Raw genomic sequence first — 16,935 nt, 5'->3', positions numbered from 1 at the left:
GTTCCACAGCACTACTGGCAAAATATACTGTGGACAGATGAAACCAAGATTGAGTTGTTTGGGAAGAACACACAACACTATGTGTGGAGAAAAAAAGGCACAGCACACCAACATCAAAACCTCATCCCCACTGTAAAACGTGGCGGAGGGAGCATCATGGTTTGGGGCTGCTTTGCTGCCTCAGGTCCTGGACGGATTGTTGTCATTGATGGGAAAATGAGTTCCAGAGTTTATCAAGACATTTTGCAGGAAAACGTACAACCATCTGTCCGCCAACTGAAGCTCCGCAGAGGATGGGTGATGCAACAGGACAATGACCCAAAGCATACAAGTAATTCAACAAAACAATGGCTGCAACAGCACAGAATACGCCTTCTGGAGTGGCCCAGTCAGAGTTCTGACCTCAACCCGATTGAAATGCTGTGGCATGACCTTAAGAGAGCGATTCACACCAGACATCCCAAGAATATTGCTATACTGAAATAGTTTTGTGAAGAGGAGTGGTCCAAAATGACTCCAGATCGTTGTGCAGGTCTGATCTGCAACTACAGGAAACGTTTGGTTGAGGTTATTGCTGCCAAAGGAGGGTCAACCAGTTATTAAGTCCAAAGGTTCACATACTTTTTCCTCCCTGCACTGTGAATGTTTACATGTTATGTGCAATTAAACCATGGCAACATCTAATGTTTGTGTAGTATTATGTTCAGCAGACTGTGTTCTTCTATTGTTGTGGCTTAGATGACGTTCAGAGCACATTTTATGCCCAATTCATGCAAAACTCCACGTAATCCCAAGGGGTTCACATACTTTTTCTTGCAACTGTACCTGCTTATTAAATACAAGGCCGAACAAGTCACTCTGCTCCAAAATATACAGGTGACTGTTTTTGTTTGTTTGTTTAAGCCCTTAATAATATTGTGTAAGCTCTAGTTTAAATTCATAAGGCTGCCTAGAACTCCTGTATTCTACTCTGAATTTGTACACCCATTTCTTGAATCTCTTATTTCCTCATACATACATTTTTTGCAATGGGTATCATATGTATATAACTGGGTAATTAAAATGTCCTATTACACATTAAATCAACAGAAACAGATTAACAGAACTAGCTTTTTCTTAAGTGTAATATAGCATTTGGCTTTTTATATGAGGTTATATACAAACGAGGCATACATAGATTCTTGCTTTCACATAATCAAGTCTTGGGAAAACATATGATATCATTTGCCCATAAAAGGAACCTAAATTAATCATGTTAAATTCACTGGAACACTACAGCATTTAAACCATTATTCTTGGCTACTCTTCTAGTATAAATCATCTGTGTTCCAACTAAAAGCATACTCTGCATGCAGCTGTAATATTTATAAGATATGAAACAGAAACTGGCAGGGCAGGAATAGTGATCTGAAAAAAAAAACAAAAACACGGAATCAAGTTGTTTAGTACCCATGCTTAACTAACACACACTCCTCAGCCCAAGTTGCACTGGACAGTGAATGAATGAGAAGTATTCTGTGCTGAACGGCTTCCTATTCATTCACAAACTGAAGAAGAGTAAAAACATATTTTACTATGCATCAAGTATGAATGAACACAGTAAATGATTGGTACCGATCACTCACTGTGTTGATTCAGAAAAGGAAAAAGGGGGGGCGTAAATTACATATTTACTGGCCCCTTCCCTGCTCCCCATCCTGTAACATCCCCTGCAGTAGCAAGCGGACTTGGGGATGCAGTGAAAAACAGCAAGGGGGCAGAAGATGCGAGGTCAACAGGGCAGTGTGGTCAACAGGGTAGAGGATAGGGTCAGCAGTTTGTAGGGCAATGTACAAAGGCCATTAGTTAGAAGGGCAGTGTATACTGGGTTATCTAGGCATTGTACAGCGGCTAGCATGGCAGAGGACAGGGGTCAGCAGGACAGAGGACAGGGGTAGCATGGTGGAAGACAGTGGTCAGCGGAGTTGAGGACAGGGTCACTGCTAGCAGGGCACTTAAAGCGGAGTTCCAGCCATTTTTGTGTTTATTAAAAGTCAGCAGCTACAAAAACTGTAGTTGCTGACTTTTAATAAACACACACTCACCTGTCCCGGGGGCCAGCAATGTTCTCACCCCTGCATTCCCTTCTTTCTTTCACTCCTCCATGGCGCCGGCATCTCAACTCTGGGCAGCAGGCTGTGACAGCTTGCGGCTTCACAGCCTGGTGCCCACTGCGCATGTGCGATTCGCGCTGCGCCTTCCGATTTGTCCAGCAGTCTTCTGGGACCTGTCAAAGTTCCCAGGAAACTGAGGGAGGAAGGAGGGGCCGCACTTATGACTCACGGCGAACTGAGCCGGAAGTGAGAGCGAGTACCTATCAAAAACAGGTATCCGCTCCCCCTTCCCACTGGGAGTGAGTACCTATCACAAACAGGTATCCGCTACCCTCTCCCACTGGGAGCAAGTACCTGTCAAAAACAGGTATCCGCTCCCCCTTCCCACTCAAAAGGTGTCAAATATGGTGTGGGGGGGAGAGGAGGCAAATAAGCAAAGTTCTGCTTTTGAGTGGAACTCTGCTTTAAGAGATATCCTCCTCCCCACACAGCACATAGCCGGGATCTATATCCCTCCACACAGTGTGTAGCTGGCAACTGCCAATCCAATCAGGAAATTTCACAGGTCAGAACTGTAGCATAGCAGCCACTTACACATTGTGCAGATTGATAATGTGTCTGTTACGGAATAAAAAAAAAACATTTGCACTAATAAACACGCTCTTAGCAGATAAACCCAAAATTCTACACAACCAAAAATTCCCCATCCTCACAGTCCAAATCCTCCTCCCAACACAAATCTTTGCCACCCATCCCACCTTCCAGCTCCGATCCCCCCTAATTCCCCACAAATCTTCCATGCCTCAAAAAAAACAAACTCTCTCCCCAAATTCCCCCCTCCTAGTACATATTCTCTCCCAATCCCCCCCAGTACAAATCCCCCTAAAACGCCACTCCTAGTGTAATTCCTCTCCTCAAATCCCCCCTCCTAGTACAAATTCCCCCCCCCAAAAAAAATCCTCACCCTTCCCAGCACAAATCCCCACTCAAATCCCCATCCTAGCACAAATCTCCCCCAATTTCCCTCCTCCTAGCACTAATTCCCCCCCCCCCCCCCCCAGGGTCGGACTGACCACTTGGAAACTCGGGCACTGCCCGAGGGCCCGGGGTCAGTAGAGGGCCCCATGAGATGCCCCTGGTACCTTTTTCATAGGCTTTTTTTAGTTTGGGCAAGGACACAGGGGCCCCATGATCCCCTATTGCCCGAGGGCCCCATGAGTTGTCAGTCTGCCCCTGCCGTTCCCAAATTCCTCGCTCCTAACACAAATCCTTCCCAATCCTGCCTCCTAACACATCCCTCCCAATTACCATTCCAAGCACAAACTGCCCCCTCACCACCCCTCCTCCACAAGCTCCCCCTCCCCCAATCTTGCATGTGGGAACTACAGGAGTAGTGCGGAAATGCAGCTTCTCTGTGATCTCCCTCCTCCTGTCATAACAGCAATCCTCCATACAGAAGGTTACACAGGATCGCTCTTAGATACAACAGTACACGACTTTATTACCCGTCCCCATCCACATTTCCAGGAGTTGAGCAGTCTTTGGAGGAGATGGGTAATCAAGCTGTGCACTGTCGGATCTAAGAGCGATCCTGTGTATCCTGCTGTATGGAGGATCGCTGTTATGACAGGAGGAGGGAGATCACAGAGAAGCCCGCATCTCCTCTCCACTCTCTTCTGTCACCGCCACTTCTCCTCTCCACTCTCTTCTGTCACCGCCACTTCTCTCCACTCTCTCCTGCCACTGTCACTTCTCCATCTCCACTCTCTCCTGCCACTGTCACTTCTTCTGTCCATCTCCTCTCCACTCTCTCCTGCCCATCTCCTCTCCACTCTCTCCTGCCCATCTCCTCTCCACTCTCTCCTCCCACTGTCACTTCTCCTGCCCATCTCCTCTCCACTCTCTCCTGCTCATCTCCTCTCCACTCTCTCCTGCCCATCTCCATCTCCACTCTCTCCTGCCACTGTCACTTCTCCTGTCCATCTCCTCTCCATTCTCTCCTGCCACTGTCACTTCTCCTGCCCATTTCCTCTCCACTCTCTCCTGCCACTGTCACTTCTCCTGCCCATCTCCTCTCCACTCTCTCCTGCCCATCTCCTCTCCACTCTCTCCTGCCCATCTCCTCTCCACTCTCACCTGCCACTGTCACTTCTCCTCTCCACTCTCTACTGCCACTGTCACTTCTTCTCTCCACTCTCTCCTGCCACTGTCACTTCTCCTCTCCACTCTCTCCTGCCACTGTCACTTCTCCTGTCCATCTCCACTCTCTCCTGCCACTGTCACTTCTCCTGTCCATCTCCACTCTCTCCTTCCACTGTCACTTCTCCTGTCCATCTCCACTCTCTCCTTCCACTGTCACTTCTCCTGTCCATTTCCACTCTCTCCTTCCACTGTCACTTCTCCTGTCCATCTCCACTCTCTCCTGCCACTGTCACTTCTCCTGTCCATCTCCACTCTCTCCTTCCACTGTCACTTCTCCTCTCCACTCTCTCCTTCCACTGTCACTTCTCCTCTCCACTCTCTCCTGCCACTGTCACTTCTCCTGTCCATCTCCTCTCCGCTCTCTCTTGCCACTGTCACTTCTCCTGTCCATCTCCTCTCCGCTCTCTCTTGCCACTGTCACTTCTCCTGTCCATCTCCTCTCCGCTCTCTCTTGCCACTGTCACTTCTCCTGTGCAGACTGTTTATTTCAGTCCACTGTGGCCAGCCCTGAGTGCGGGGATCGGGGGAAGCTCAGTGGTCATAGGCACAATGAGCATGGAGGGAGGGGCATCTGGCTTGGGGGGGGGGCACAAATGAAATCGGGGGGGGGCACAGCCCCCCCCAGTACACCCCTAGATCTGGCCATGGTTTAGGGTGTGCCCCAACACACAATGTGCATGTCTACGCTTGTTATTAATTGGTCAGGAGTGTCACATGTGATCACGAGCAGATTTGATCTCAAAGTGGTTATAAATGTAAAAAGTTTACCTTAAGGCATTCTCTGCATTAAAAAGATAACAAAAGAAAACAAAAAAAAGTTGCCCCCCTAGCCACCACTTAAAATCACACTTGAGCCTGATCTCGTTGCAGTGCTGTGCTAGCTCTCTCACTTCTCACAGGAGACTCAGAAGCAGCCATTGGCTCCTGCTGATGTCAGTAAATTCCTGTGAGAAGGAAGCAGGGGGCAGGGCTGAGCAATGCTGTGTGTGACTATGGACTCACACAGCCTGGCTCAGGATTAAGCCTGCTTGAGTGCTGCCATAGGAGGGAGGAGGGAGGAGGAGGAGACAAAATCACTGGTGAGGGACTACAGAAGAGGGGGTTTGGTGTTGCGCTATGCAAAACCACTAGACAGAGCAGGTAAGTATAACATGTTTGTTATTAAAAAAAGGAAGCTTTATAACCACTCCACGTTTATCTGCCAAAAGTGCTTTTACCATGGATTTTCTAGTAAAATAAATAATGTATAGGTACATGCATGTAAAAGGAGAGGACATTACTGAACAGATTTTGCAGTTGCAGGCTACAAGGATGGCACCCAAAGAGTCTTTTCAAACTTTGGCTTATCATCGACTACATGCTTGTTCTAGGTTAGTGAAAACAAACAGGATTGTACAGCCCAGCCACTGCCAGCCTCTCATAGTTTGACAGACTGGTGGCAGTGGGGTTGGACAGTGCACCTGTGCCCTCCGCCTGCATTTAAACACCGGAGCCACATGCACTGGAAATAATTGCCTAAAATAGTCATAAAAGGAATGGATGGAAAACAGATTACACCCCACTTTATCTGAGCTCAGATTGCTTTGTACCCACCACCAGCCTAAGACTGGATGATGCGCTCATCTGTCACTCTACTTTCTCCTCCTGTCACAATTATCTTTGTGCCGCTTCTTTTTCTCCAATTGAGCTCTGCTGTACTGCTTGCAATTTAATGATGTAATAATGAATACAGAACTACAGAACTGCATTCATTTATGTCTTATATATGCCTACAGTTCAGGATTAAATACAAAAGGAGATATTTACTGCCAGTGTTAGACTTATCATCAAAGGACCAGGGGCGGACTGACAACTCATGGGGCCCCCGGGCAATAGGGGATCATGGAGCCCCTGTGTCCTTGCCCAAACTCAAAAAAGCCTATGAAAAAAAAGGTACCAGGGGCATCTCATGGGGCCCCCTACTGACCCCGGGCCCTCGGGCAGTGCCCGAGTTTCCAAATGGTCAGTCCGCTCCTGCAATAGACAGTTTTTACCACTTGTTTGCGAAATGTTACCTTATTATTTTATTATGTTCATGTTTGCTGAATCAAAAATGCTGGGTGGTAGAAATGGTTAGCAGGAACAGGTTAGGGAACATAAATGTTTTAAGTTGGAACTCCAGGCAATAATAACCAGATACAAATGAATAGTCCATTGAAAGTTACCATAAAAACAAAAAAAACAAACAAACAAAAACAAAAGCACAAAATTTTTTTGCTGCAATATTAACATTCAATCCAGAAATGTCTCCCTAGAACACTTTTATGCCACTAGATGTCCTCAGTCTGATGTCCTCAGTCTGATGTCCAGCATCATTTAACCCACTTCCTCTGGTCCCAGGTCATCCTGGATCCACCCCAACCTGTAACTGGAAAGTGACAGGAGAAGCAGCACAGCAATGAGCTCATCTCTGTCACTCTTTTATCCTCCTATCCGCATGCTTCTGGTCAGGTCAGCACCGATTGGCTCACTGTAGGAATTTTTCCTTGCACACACATTTTGCTATACAGGGACTGCAATCTGCTGATACCAGGTCAAATTCAAGTATTGACACTGCTAACATGTAAAAGTAGTTTAATGTTATGATGTATTAAAGATTAATGTGTTTTATTTTAATCTGCCTAGAGTTCAGCTTTAACAATCTACCCTATACTAAATAAAAAAAAATAAAATAATAATATGCTTTTAAGGTCTATCCATAACATTTAGCAAATAAACATTGTTTAAAGAACAATTTAGTTCTTTTGTATGCATTAATATTTGTGGCTTAGCCATATTTCTTTGCAACTTTCTTTATAGATAAATCCAGTTATTCAAAGCATATTCTCAGCACATACTGCAAATTCCTCAGCGCATCTGTTGACATATGCATTGCACATATATGTGAGAAAAGACCCATTGTATGTTTTTTGTTAGTTCATCACTTTCAGATCACATCAAAATTTAACTGCTAACAGTTGTGCAACGTATTTGGTTATAAGTCATCATCAACTGTACTGTTTCAAATCAGCTTGCCTTTTAAAAAGGCAAAAATAAATCACATACTCAGTGGACTCATCCAGGGGGCACTTCTTAGCCACCACCCCCATCAGTGCTGGCCAAATCTCCAGAGAAGTGCCATGGGGGTCAACATCCTGACAGAGAATATAGTCAACAGCTATAGGCCTATAAAGTAAATTGCCCTCAGCCCAGCAGGCTGATTTACTAAAGGAGTTGATAATCTTCATACAAAAATTGTGTGAATAATCACTTCAATTATGCAATCTTGTCAGACAGATAATTTTTTAATTATTCAATCTGCACATGATTTAGTATTCAGCAAGTGAACAGGAATCGGATTTTGGACATGCTTAGATTATTGAGTGAATATTTACACAATTTATTGTGTGAAGATTCTTGATTTCTTTAGTAAATCAGCCCTAACTACTCTATGTGCCAAACTAGATTCACACTAGCTTGCACGCTGTGGGCAGTTTTCAGGTATCAATGCGACTCGATTTGATGGCTGCAACCACAACACATTTCTCTTGCGAGATGTGGGTGGTGCTATTCATTCTGAATGGCACCCACATGCATCTCATCCCGCAGTGCGATCGTGGGTATGGGAGCCGCACTAAAGCCGCATTGTCAAAAAGACCATGCGGTTTCCAGGCAGACATGTTTTGGAAAAGGTGCATGCACCTTTTCCCTGCGTTTACCGCGGACACAGCAGCCCATTCAAATGAATGGGCTACCAGGCCCGCATTAATATGAACTAGGGGTAAGAGCAGTGTGCACATCAAGCTTTTACAAAGCATTTTTAAACTTTGTTGCAGGTCTCTTCAGATATTTCGGGTTCATTGCATGCATGTTGTGTCATGCTTTAATGTGCATTGGGTTAAGGCAGCATATTCATTTGAATAGGCTACCAGTGCGCCAATGTGGACTGAAATAGGACATGCACCATTGTTTTGCAACACCGCACACCACAATGCACAGTACTTTGCTACCATGTGTTATGGCACATTGCCTTTGTGTATTGCAGTGCCATTCACACTATTGATCTGAGTGGACAATGAAAGTATTACCAACTGAGAACAAGCTGAAAATGCCCATCCTAAAAAGCAGACCTTTAAGATTTTTATTTTTTTTTACATTGCATATCTACCATAATTGCCCCCACATACATACTGAATGGTAAAAATCAATCATACTAGTACAAAAATGTAAATTTTCTAACTCACCAGCCATCTAACTGTATACCTTCAACTGTGTGGCAAAAGCAGCAATGATTGTATAATATTCAATACATTTCAACTATCAAAATATACAGCTAGTAGAATTCAAAAATAGAATCAAGACCATCATTCTTTTAATAAAATCTCACACTTTTTGTGCAGTAGACATTGAAATAAAACATCTGGTGTAACCCAAGGAAACAAATGTACTTGCCATTATAGTTGCATCCAGATATATCTCCTGGATCAAACCTACTCCTCCATACTATACTATACTATAGGTGTACCTCAGTTTACAAATTTAATGCGTTCTCCAGGACGTTTCGTATTGCTAAAATTCGTAAACTGAAACGTGGTTTCCCAAAGGAATGCATTGAAAACCAATTAATCCGTTCCGGAGGTCAGAAAAAAAGTAAAAAAACAAAAAAACAAAAAACAAAAAAAAAGTCTTTTATCTGTTTAAAACTCTTTATAAAGTGCACTTTAAAGGCATAAATACTGTACAGGGACACAATTAAAAAAAGATTCAGAAATGTATTGAAAACCAATTAATCCGTTCCAGAGGTCAGAAAAAAGTCAAAATAAGTCGTATCTGTTCAAAATGCTTTAGAAAGTGCACTTAAACCGGCGCAATAAACCTAAATAAAGTTACTTCATATTGCGAAAAAAATTAGTAAACCGAAGCATTATTTTCAATGGTTTTTCATTCGTAAACCAAAAATTACGTTAACCGAGGCGTTCGTAAACCAAGGTACGCCTGTATTTATAGAATTATCTATTAGTAAGGCATCTAACCCAATTTTTTGTTCAATTCCACCTAAGGGATATCTGTGTAAGTGAATTTAATACTTATATTGCCCTAAAAGAACCATGCAACTTAAAGTGGTAATAGTCCCCGTTCAAACCGGTGCAATTTCATGTGCGATTTGTGAATTGAATTTGCACCTGAAATCACATCTAATGAATGTCAGTGTTTTAACATGTGCGATTTGCTGCAGCATGATTTCTAAAGTAGTTCTTGCATTACTTTTTCTGCAGTTTTGTTGCGATTTCACATACATAAAATATAATGGAAAAAATCGCACTGCAAATCTAAATATTCACAAGTAGCAATAAAGTCTTCAGAAATCGCAAATGAAATTGCGCTGAAACTGCACACAAATCACGCAATTTTAAATTGCAGTGGTGTGACTGTTGACTTAAACCTAAAAGCAAACATTATTATTCAGCTAACTGATTAATAAAAGTTACATCTGGTTTCATTTTCTTTCTTTTCTCACCTGCTGATGTAGCCAGTAAGTCTGTTTCTCAACAGAATAAGCTGTCTTGCAGATGTAGCAGTTTGAGGGTCAAAACAAACCACTTACCACTGACAGGGGTGCTTACAATGATCATCTTTTATTTAAAAACCCTTATCCAGAAAGGGAAAAACAGTTTGTAGTACCAGCTTAAAAAGTGTTAGGCTAGGGTCACACTGTTGTGATACAATTTGATCCAACTTTCAGTGTGATTATGTAGTGCCACTTGGATGTAACTTTGAAAAGGTTTGTATAGTGTTTGGAGCCTAAAACATACCAGAATTGCACCAAAGTAACAAGAGTAGCAAAAGGTAGTACAAGAACTTTTTCCAAAATCGCTCTATGCCAAGTTGCATTGATGAGAACGGACACCATTAAAAGCAATGTGATTTCCATTGTCTTGCGATTCTGTGCGATGCAAGTTGTATCTGAAATCACACTAGTGTGAACCAGGCCATACATAGGTTGAATTCCAAATGAATTTTCTTTAGAAAATTACAAATTTTTTGCATTTTTGTAACCTGATGGAGTAACCACTGATTTCAAAATTCAACCAACCAAGCCTTCAATTTCACCTCATATTGCTACAGAAAAGAATTTTCGTGGCCAAGAATTTTCTTTTCTTTCCAGGTCACAGCTCATGCTCATTTCTTTTTTGTTTAGATTTCTTGCACGATTCTCCCATCATTGATTCGTAATTTGTTCATTTTTCAAAATATTTCCAACATGCCTGGATTACTCAGATTCGATGGTCACACGAAAAACGTCTGTTTCTGTGACCCACTAATGGTGTGAAATTTGAATGAAAATTCTTAAAAAAGATTTTCGAAAGAAAATTATTTTGGAATTCAACCCATGTATGGCCGGCTTTAGCTGGAGTCTGGCTTCAATTTGTTAGTGTAAATCTGCTAGCACTCCTAACACTCCCTTCCTCCCAGAATGACAACGCTGTTGTCCTAAGGTGTTATCGGTACCTCCTTTATCCAGAGTGTAGGCACCCTAATACATGAAATGCGTTGCTGGCCAGAGCACCAGAGGAAAACAGAAGGATAAAAAAAGGATAAAAAGAAAAGCAATGTAGCCATCACATCTAATGAATAGTAAGTAGCAATACATTATTTTTTGGGATCTAAATTGGTATTAAACTCAAAACTAAAATGTAAATCTGTAGGCCACAGTTGCTGGCCTCTCCTGAAAATGCTCATTGTCTGGCTGTCTTGCTTATCTAACAGAGTCAAGATTTTTGGAGTCACTGATTTGCAACCAGATCAGTAATTCACTCATTGTATGCTTATAAGGAGTCAGTAACTCTGTGTTATGAAGACAACCAGCAATTTTAGGTAGTCAGCAACAGGATCATACCCTAGTGCAGGCTTCCTTTGAAATGAAAATGCATAGAGAATAGGGGCCAAGAAATATTTGGTATAAAGTACTAAAAAAAAAAAAAAAAAAGTGAAAAAAAAAGGGTTGTACTAGGTTGTAACATTGTATAAATCTACATGGTATATGCGCATCCAGGAGCAGCAGTATCGATACAATTCCTTACCTGCGCAGTGTGGACAGCCTCCTCATTGGTACGATTGATAGTTGAGCACAAAGTAATGACAAGAAGGAAGAGTAGGAAGGCAATTCCAGATTTCATTCTCAAACTGATTCAGAGCCCACTTTAGAATACGACCATCACTCCTGTAGCACACACTGGTCCAATCTTTAAAGAAGCACGCTAAATTGATCTTAGCATAGTAGCTGGTGGCATCCTAAACCACCTGATCTGCTATTATTTGTACAAATTCATGGACATGTCCTAGTATTATGGAGATTTAAATCCATCTCTGAATTGAATCTTGAGTGTGACCTGGAATGTGTACATTTTTAATGATAAAAGCTGGACTTCTTCAGTTATCAGAAAAGCAGCATATTTTTACCATTATCAGTAAGTCCAGCATGATAATACAGTCCTCTGTCCAGCAGAAGTGCAAGGCGGTGAGCAGTCCAACAGCTGTGATGGGAAGACATCCAGTTGTGGAGTTCTGTTCTCTCAGAAGTGGGATATGTAGCTACACATCCTTCACTGATTACAGGGATCCAGGCACCTCCCTAGGCAGGCAGGAGGAGCCCATGTGAAAGCAGCATTGCTAATCAACTGCAGTCTGGGAACAGTCACAGGAAACTCACTTGTTTCTATACTGCTCATAGAATGAATCATTTTGAAGATTCTTAACCCTGTAATGCCCAGGGAATCAGTCTAGCTAAACTGCAGATCCTACCCAAACAAAAAAATGGTGTGCACATCTGCAAAATATAATGTAAAAAAAAAAACAAAACCTAGCAGTGGATAGGCATCCAATGTTAACGCTAGTTAGATATCAGGGGAAAAAAAATCATGGCTACATTGTTCTTTTGTAATTAAAGTGTTACTAAACCCACATCAGTAAAATCAGTCTGTATCTTCAGTAAAGCATGCTTGATATACTCACTGTGGAACCTAAGGGGTTAATCCTCTGCATTGTGTAAAAAGGATGATGGATTCAGCACAGTGGCTAAATGGTTAGCACTTCCGCCTGGCAGCACTAGGGGCGTTGGTTCTAGTCCCAACCACTGCACCACCTGCCTGGAGTTTGCATGTTCTCCCTGTGCCTGCATGGGTTTCCTCCGGGTACTCCGGTTTCCTCCCACACTCCAAAGACATGCTGGAATTGGCTCCTGTCTAAATTGGCCCTAGTATGTGTATGTATGAATGTAAATTAGGGACCTTAACCTCCCTAGCGGTAATCCCGAGTGTGGCTCGGGGTTCATTTTCAGTACCAAAAGTGGTAACCCCAAGCTACACTCGGGATTACAATGTAGTGTAATTTACCTTGTCCTGCAATCCCCCGATATCCTCCTGCTGTGTCCTCCGGCCGTGTCTTCCGGCCAATGCCGGCATTTGTCTTCCGGGCTCCCTTCCTTGCGAGCATCGTGACGCAGGGGGCGGAACCGGCGGGAGATTCAAAAAAGTAAAAACATGACATACACACAATACTTTGTAATCTGTAATTCCATTACTGTATCAAACCATTTCACCTCAGGTTTGTCCTGTGCCCTGCCTCCACTTTTACTGTTCTTTCTGCCTGGAAACTTGAGAATGTCCATGGCATCCAAAAAGCGTTACTTTAGGTCAAAATTGGTTTCAGACCAGCTAGAGAACAGCGATAGTGAATTGAGGGTTAGGGACTGATGTGAATGTACAACACACACACATACATACATATATATATATATACACATACACACACGTAAAGTGCTGCGTACATTGACAGCACTATATGAGTACCTATAATAAACCTACTGTATTCTTGATGTAATTTTTTGTGGTTGATGTAATAAAGGGAGATTTTAGCGCAGTGGCGGTAGTGCGGATCAATTTCTTCACTGAGATGGTCAACAGATGAGCAACTGTGGATCGTACACTGTGTAAATTGATGGTGCTATATAAGTACTTGTAAGGCCCCATGTACACGGGACACTTCTGAACAATGGAAACTGACTGCTGGAAAACGTAGGTTAAAAAATGTCTGTTTAGCTGCGTTTGCATACCGTGTTTTGAGCGTTTGCGTTTAGAAGCGTTTTTTTAAGATAACCTCAGGAGATCTTACAAAATGCCAAGAAAGCACTGAAAAACAGTAAAAAATTACCGATTTCAGACATTTTGAGAGAAATAGAGGAGAGCAGAAGCAGACAGAGCAGTATTTGTTGAGATTAGCTGTCCTTTTTTTTTTTATTTGTGGTGTTTGGATGTGTTCCAGCTCATTTCTGTGCAGAAATTATTGCAGCAGTGTCTAACATTTTTTTTCATGAAAAACCTCAAAGTATGGTGTACCAGGTCCATTTGAGTACCGGGAAAACACTTTGCATGCATTCTTCATGATGAAAAAAGGCTCTGGACAGCATCTGGAAATGGAAGAGTTGAAAAATAATTCAACTGCAAATGCCTATAAATGCGGGTAGCCACGTTTAGCTGCGTTTACACACGTTTACAAGCATTTTACGTTTGAAATGCAGAAAAAATCTACTGCTGAACGCACGTTTTCTGCATTCAAAAAAATTACTTTAAACTCAATTGCCTGTAAACGACGATGTGTACATGGACACATAGGAAAACATTAGGGTGAGTTCAGGGGCTGCTGAAAAAAACGCTCCTAAACGTGAGTTTATCAGCTGCAGTGTAAATGAGCCCTAATAATAATAATTCTGTCTTCACTGATCCTCCCCTTCAACCGTCCACAATCCATCTCCTGATAGAACAGAGCCTTGGGGGCAAGCTGAACATGCTCAGTTTGGTGTGTTTTGCTAGAGAGAGTGAATTTGATCAGCACAGGGCCAATCAGCACTGTCCAGACAGAGGGTCAGAGGTCATACCGCCTCCTAGGAAAATCTGTGGAGAATGAAAACTCCTCCTTCAAGCTTTAACCAGTGCTCAGCTGAAGTCACAAGACTGCTTTAACTTCTGCTGAGAAAAGGTATTTAGCAGTTTTTATTTACTAAAATGATTGCACTTCCATGTTCTGTGTACTGTGGGAGACCAGATATGAATGCAGGGTCCTGGGTTTAGTAACACTTTAAACTGAAGAATATACCTGTATTATGCTCAGTAGGGATGAGCAGATGTGTCTCGATTCAGTTCGCCAGGGAATTTGTTAAACACATTACAAAGTCCAGATTCAAAGAATGAAATCTAAACCTTATTTATGTCTCTGCTCTATGATCCTGAAAATCAATTACCAATTTCCAGGCTAAGCCCTGGTTCATAAAATGTAACTCTAAATACCCGCACTAACGTGAAAAATCATATATGCCAAAATATAATAAAATATGTTGCTGCTGTTCGCAAAGTGAAAAACACCTTCAATAATAATAAATCAATAATACAGCGCAAACCATGCTTAAATGTGAAGGAATTTAGATATAGTGAAAAAGTCCCAAACAAAGTGCTTCAGTGCTGTGATGCACTGAGAATAAATCAGAGCACTAGAGTCCCCAACAAACAGTGCTTCAGTGCTTCAAAGAAATTCATCTGTTATATCTAAACAATAGGTGTTCTGCAAATAGTGTCACCCCACAGGGCTTCACGATCACCACTACAATGGGCACAGAGAACTGGATCCAGAGTGTCTCACACAGTGTGCGCTCCACTTGCCAGACGTCACAACCAGAAATTACGTTGATGCCTTTCGCCCCTCCTCCAGGGCGTTATCAAATACCTTTTATTGGTCCTTTTTTAATCTTTGATAACACCCTGGAGGAGGGGCGAAATGCGTTGATGTAATTTCTGGTTCCGTTCCGCCCTTGGGACGTCCAGTGAGTGTAGCGCACGCTGTGTGTGGCACTCCGGATCCAGTTCTCTGTAAACCAAACATGTACAAGCTTTACAAATAAGAAGGATAATGATCCAAAGTGTAGATACAGCTCTATAGACACAGTATATCCAGAAGACAGTTCACACATTCAACAGTATAAGCAGACATTAGACCAAGCTAAGTATCAAATACTGAGGACAAGCATCATGAGACCAACCCTATAATAACTTTTAAAGTAGGGTCTGATCTATTCTCTTCCTTTCCTCCATTGGGGGATTATCAAGCTCAAATCAAAAGCCTGTCAAGTACTAAGTCAGTAGGTGTAAAGCTCAGACCTGCAAGCCAATCCTCCCATAGTTTTTTAAATTTATTTGGGCATCCTGTATTTTAAAAAATTATTTTTTCCAGCCTAAGGGTGTCTCCCATGTGTTGCTACCCATTCTTTATGAGTTGAAGCCCTGTCCGATTTCCACTGCTGGAGAATAAGATGTCGGGCCTAAAACAAAGCTCTATTAACAGCTGCTTTCTGAAAGTCTGTTAGCGGGAGGTCATCTAGTATTCCCAAAATGAACTGGGTGGGTTCAACCGGAACAGTAAGTTGGAAGACCATGTTAATGGTCACAACCAGGGGTGGACTGACCATTTGGAAACTCGGGCACTGCCCGAGGGCCCGGGGTCAGTAGGGGGCTCCATGAGATGCCCCTGGTACCTTTTTCATAGGCTTTTTTGAGTTTGGGCAAGGACATAGGGGCCCCATGATCCCCTATTGCCCGGGGGCCCCATGAGTTGTCAGTCCGCCCCTGGTCACAACAACTTCTGCCCAGTAGAGGTGGAGCTTTGGGCAGCGTCCTAGGAGGTGGATGAGGTGCGCAGTTGCGCATTTAGCACACAAAGGGGATGGTAGAGTGCCCATTCGATGAAGCCTGAGTGGTGTGTAATGAACTCACAAAATAATATATAATTGTGAAAGCCCCTGACTGGTGTTAAGAGAGCCATGCAATACTGATTTGAAAGCATCGTCCTAGAGTTCCTCATCTAGTAGGCCTACTCCCGCTCCCACTGTTCTTTGGCCTTACAGGAGTGTCCCTCTAAATATGGGTAGAGTAAAATGTTATAGCAGCTGGAGATAAACCCCTTTGTGTCCTCCGCTGAACGGACATGTTGAAAGATAGATATTGGAGATAGTGACCAATTGCTCATACGACCTTAAGCTCGGACTGCATGGCAAAGTTGTAGATAGGGGAACTGTGGCGTGGAAGGAAGGTGGAAGGTTGCCTGCAGGTCAGAGAAGGATAAAATAGACCATTACGGAAAACTTCCATAACCCTGCAAATGTCAGAGGCTTCAGCTCTTTATATGCAGAGTTATGCCAAATAGGGCTATAGTCAGTGAATCCTTCAACTCTCTGGAGTTCCCTCACGTGGATCCAAACCTTCTGAACTAAAGAATATGTTGGGTAAGACTTATTATAGGATTTAAAAAAAGGACTCCAGGGCACCTGGAATGTCCACGGTCTGCATATGGTGCCTCATTAAAGAATGAGCAGAGGGTGATAGATGGATGGCAGTATTGGCCTCTAGTGTAAAGGCACCAATGAGATGTTGCATTTGGGCAGCCAAATAATATTGCCATGGATTTGACAAGGCCACGCCTCCTCTGTCCTTGGGGTGTTGAAGCTGTTCAAATTTATTTCTAGAGGATTTGTCTTTCCAAAGGAGAATCTATAATCTGAAAATATATGGGGGATTAT

The 16,935-nt window shown here is 42.9% G+C and overlaps 1 protein-coding gene across 1 annotated transcript in view; it reads right to left on the bottom strand.

The window, feature by feature from the left end:
• The window catches only part of MMP28 (matrix metallopeptidase 28), a 99,720-nt gene extending 87,747 nt beyond the window's left edge, over nt 1-11,973 (bottom strand). Inside the window, exon 1 of the mRNA XM_089676597.1 lies at nt 11,396-11,973. Within this exon, the coding sequence (XP_089532723.1) occupies nt 11,396-11,491 (96 nt within the window). The 5' untranslated portion in view covers nt 11,492-11,973. The remainder of the gene's footprint in view (nt 1-11,395) is intronic.
• Nucleotides 11,974-16,935: the final 4,962 nt, after the last annotated feature.

Source organism: Staurois parvus, unplaced genomic scaffold, assembly GCF_062004578.1.
Source record: "Staurois parvus isolate SC_StPar_1 unplaced genomic scaffold, SC_StPar_1.0 ptg000172l, whole genome shotgun sequence".
Lineage (NCBI taxonomy): Eukaryota > Metazoa > Chordata > Amphibia > Anura > Ranidae > Staurois > Staurois parvus.
This window is presented reverse-complemented; position numbering and strand designations above follow the sequence as displayed.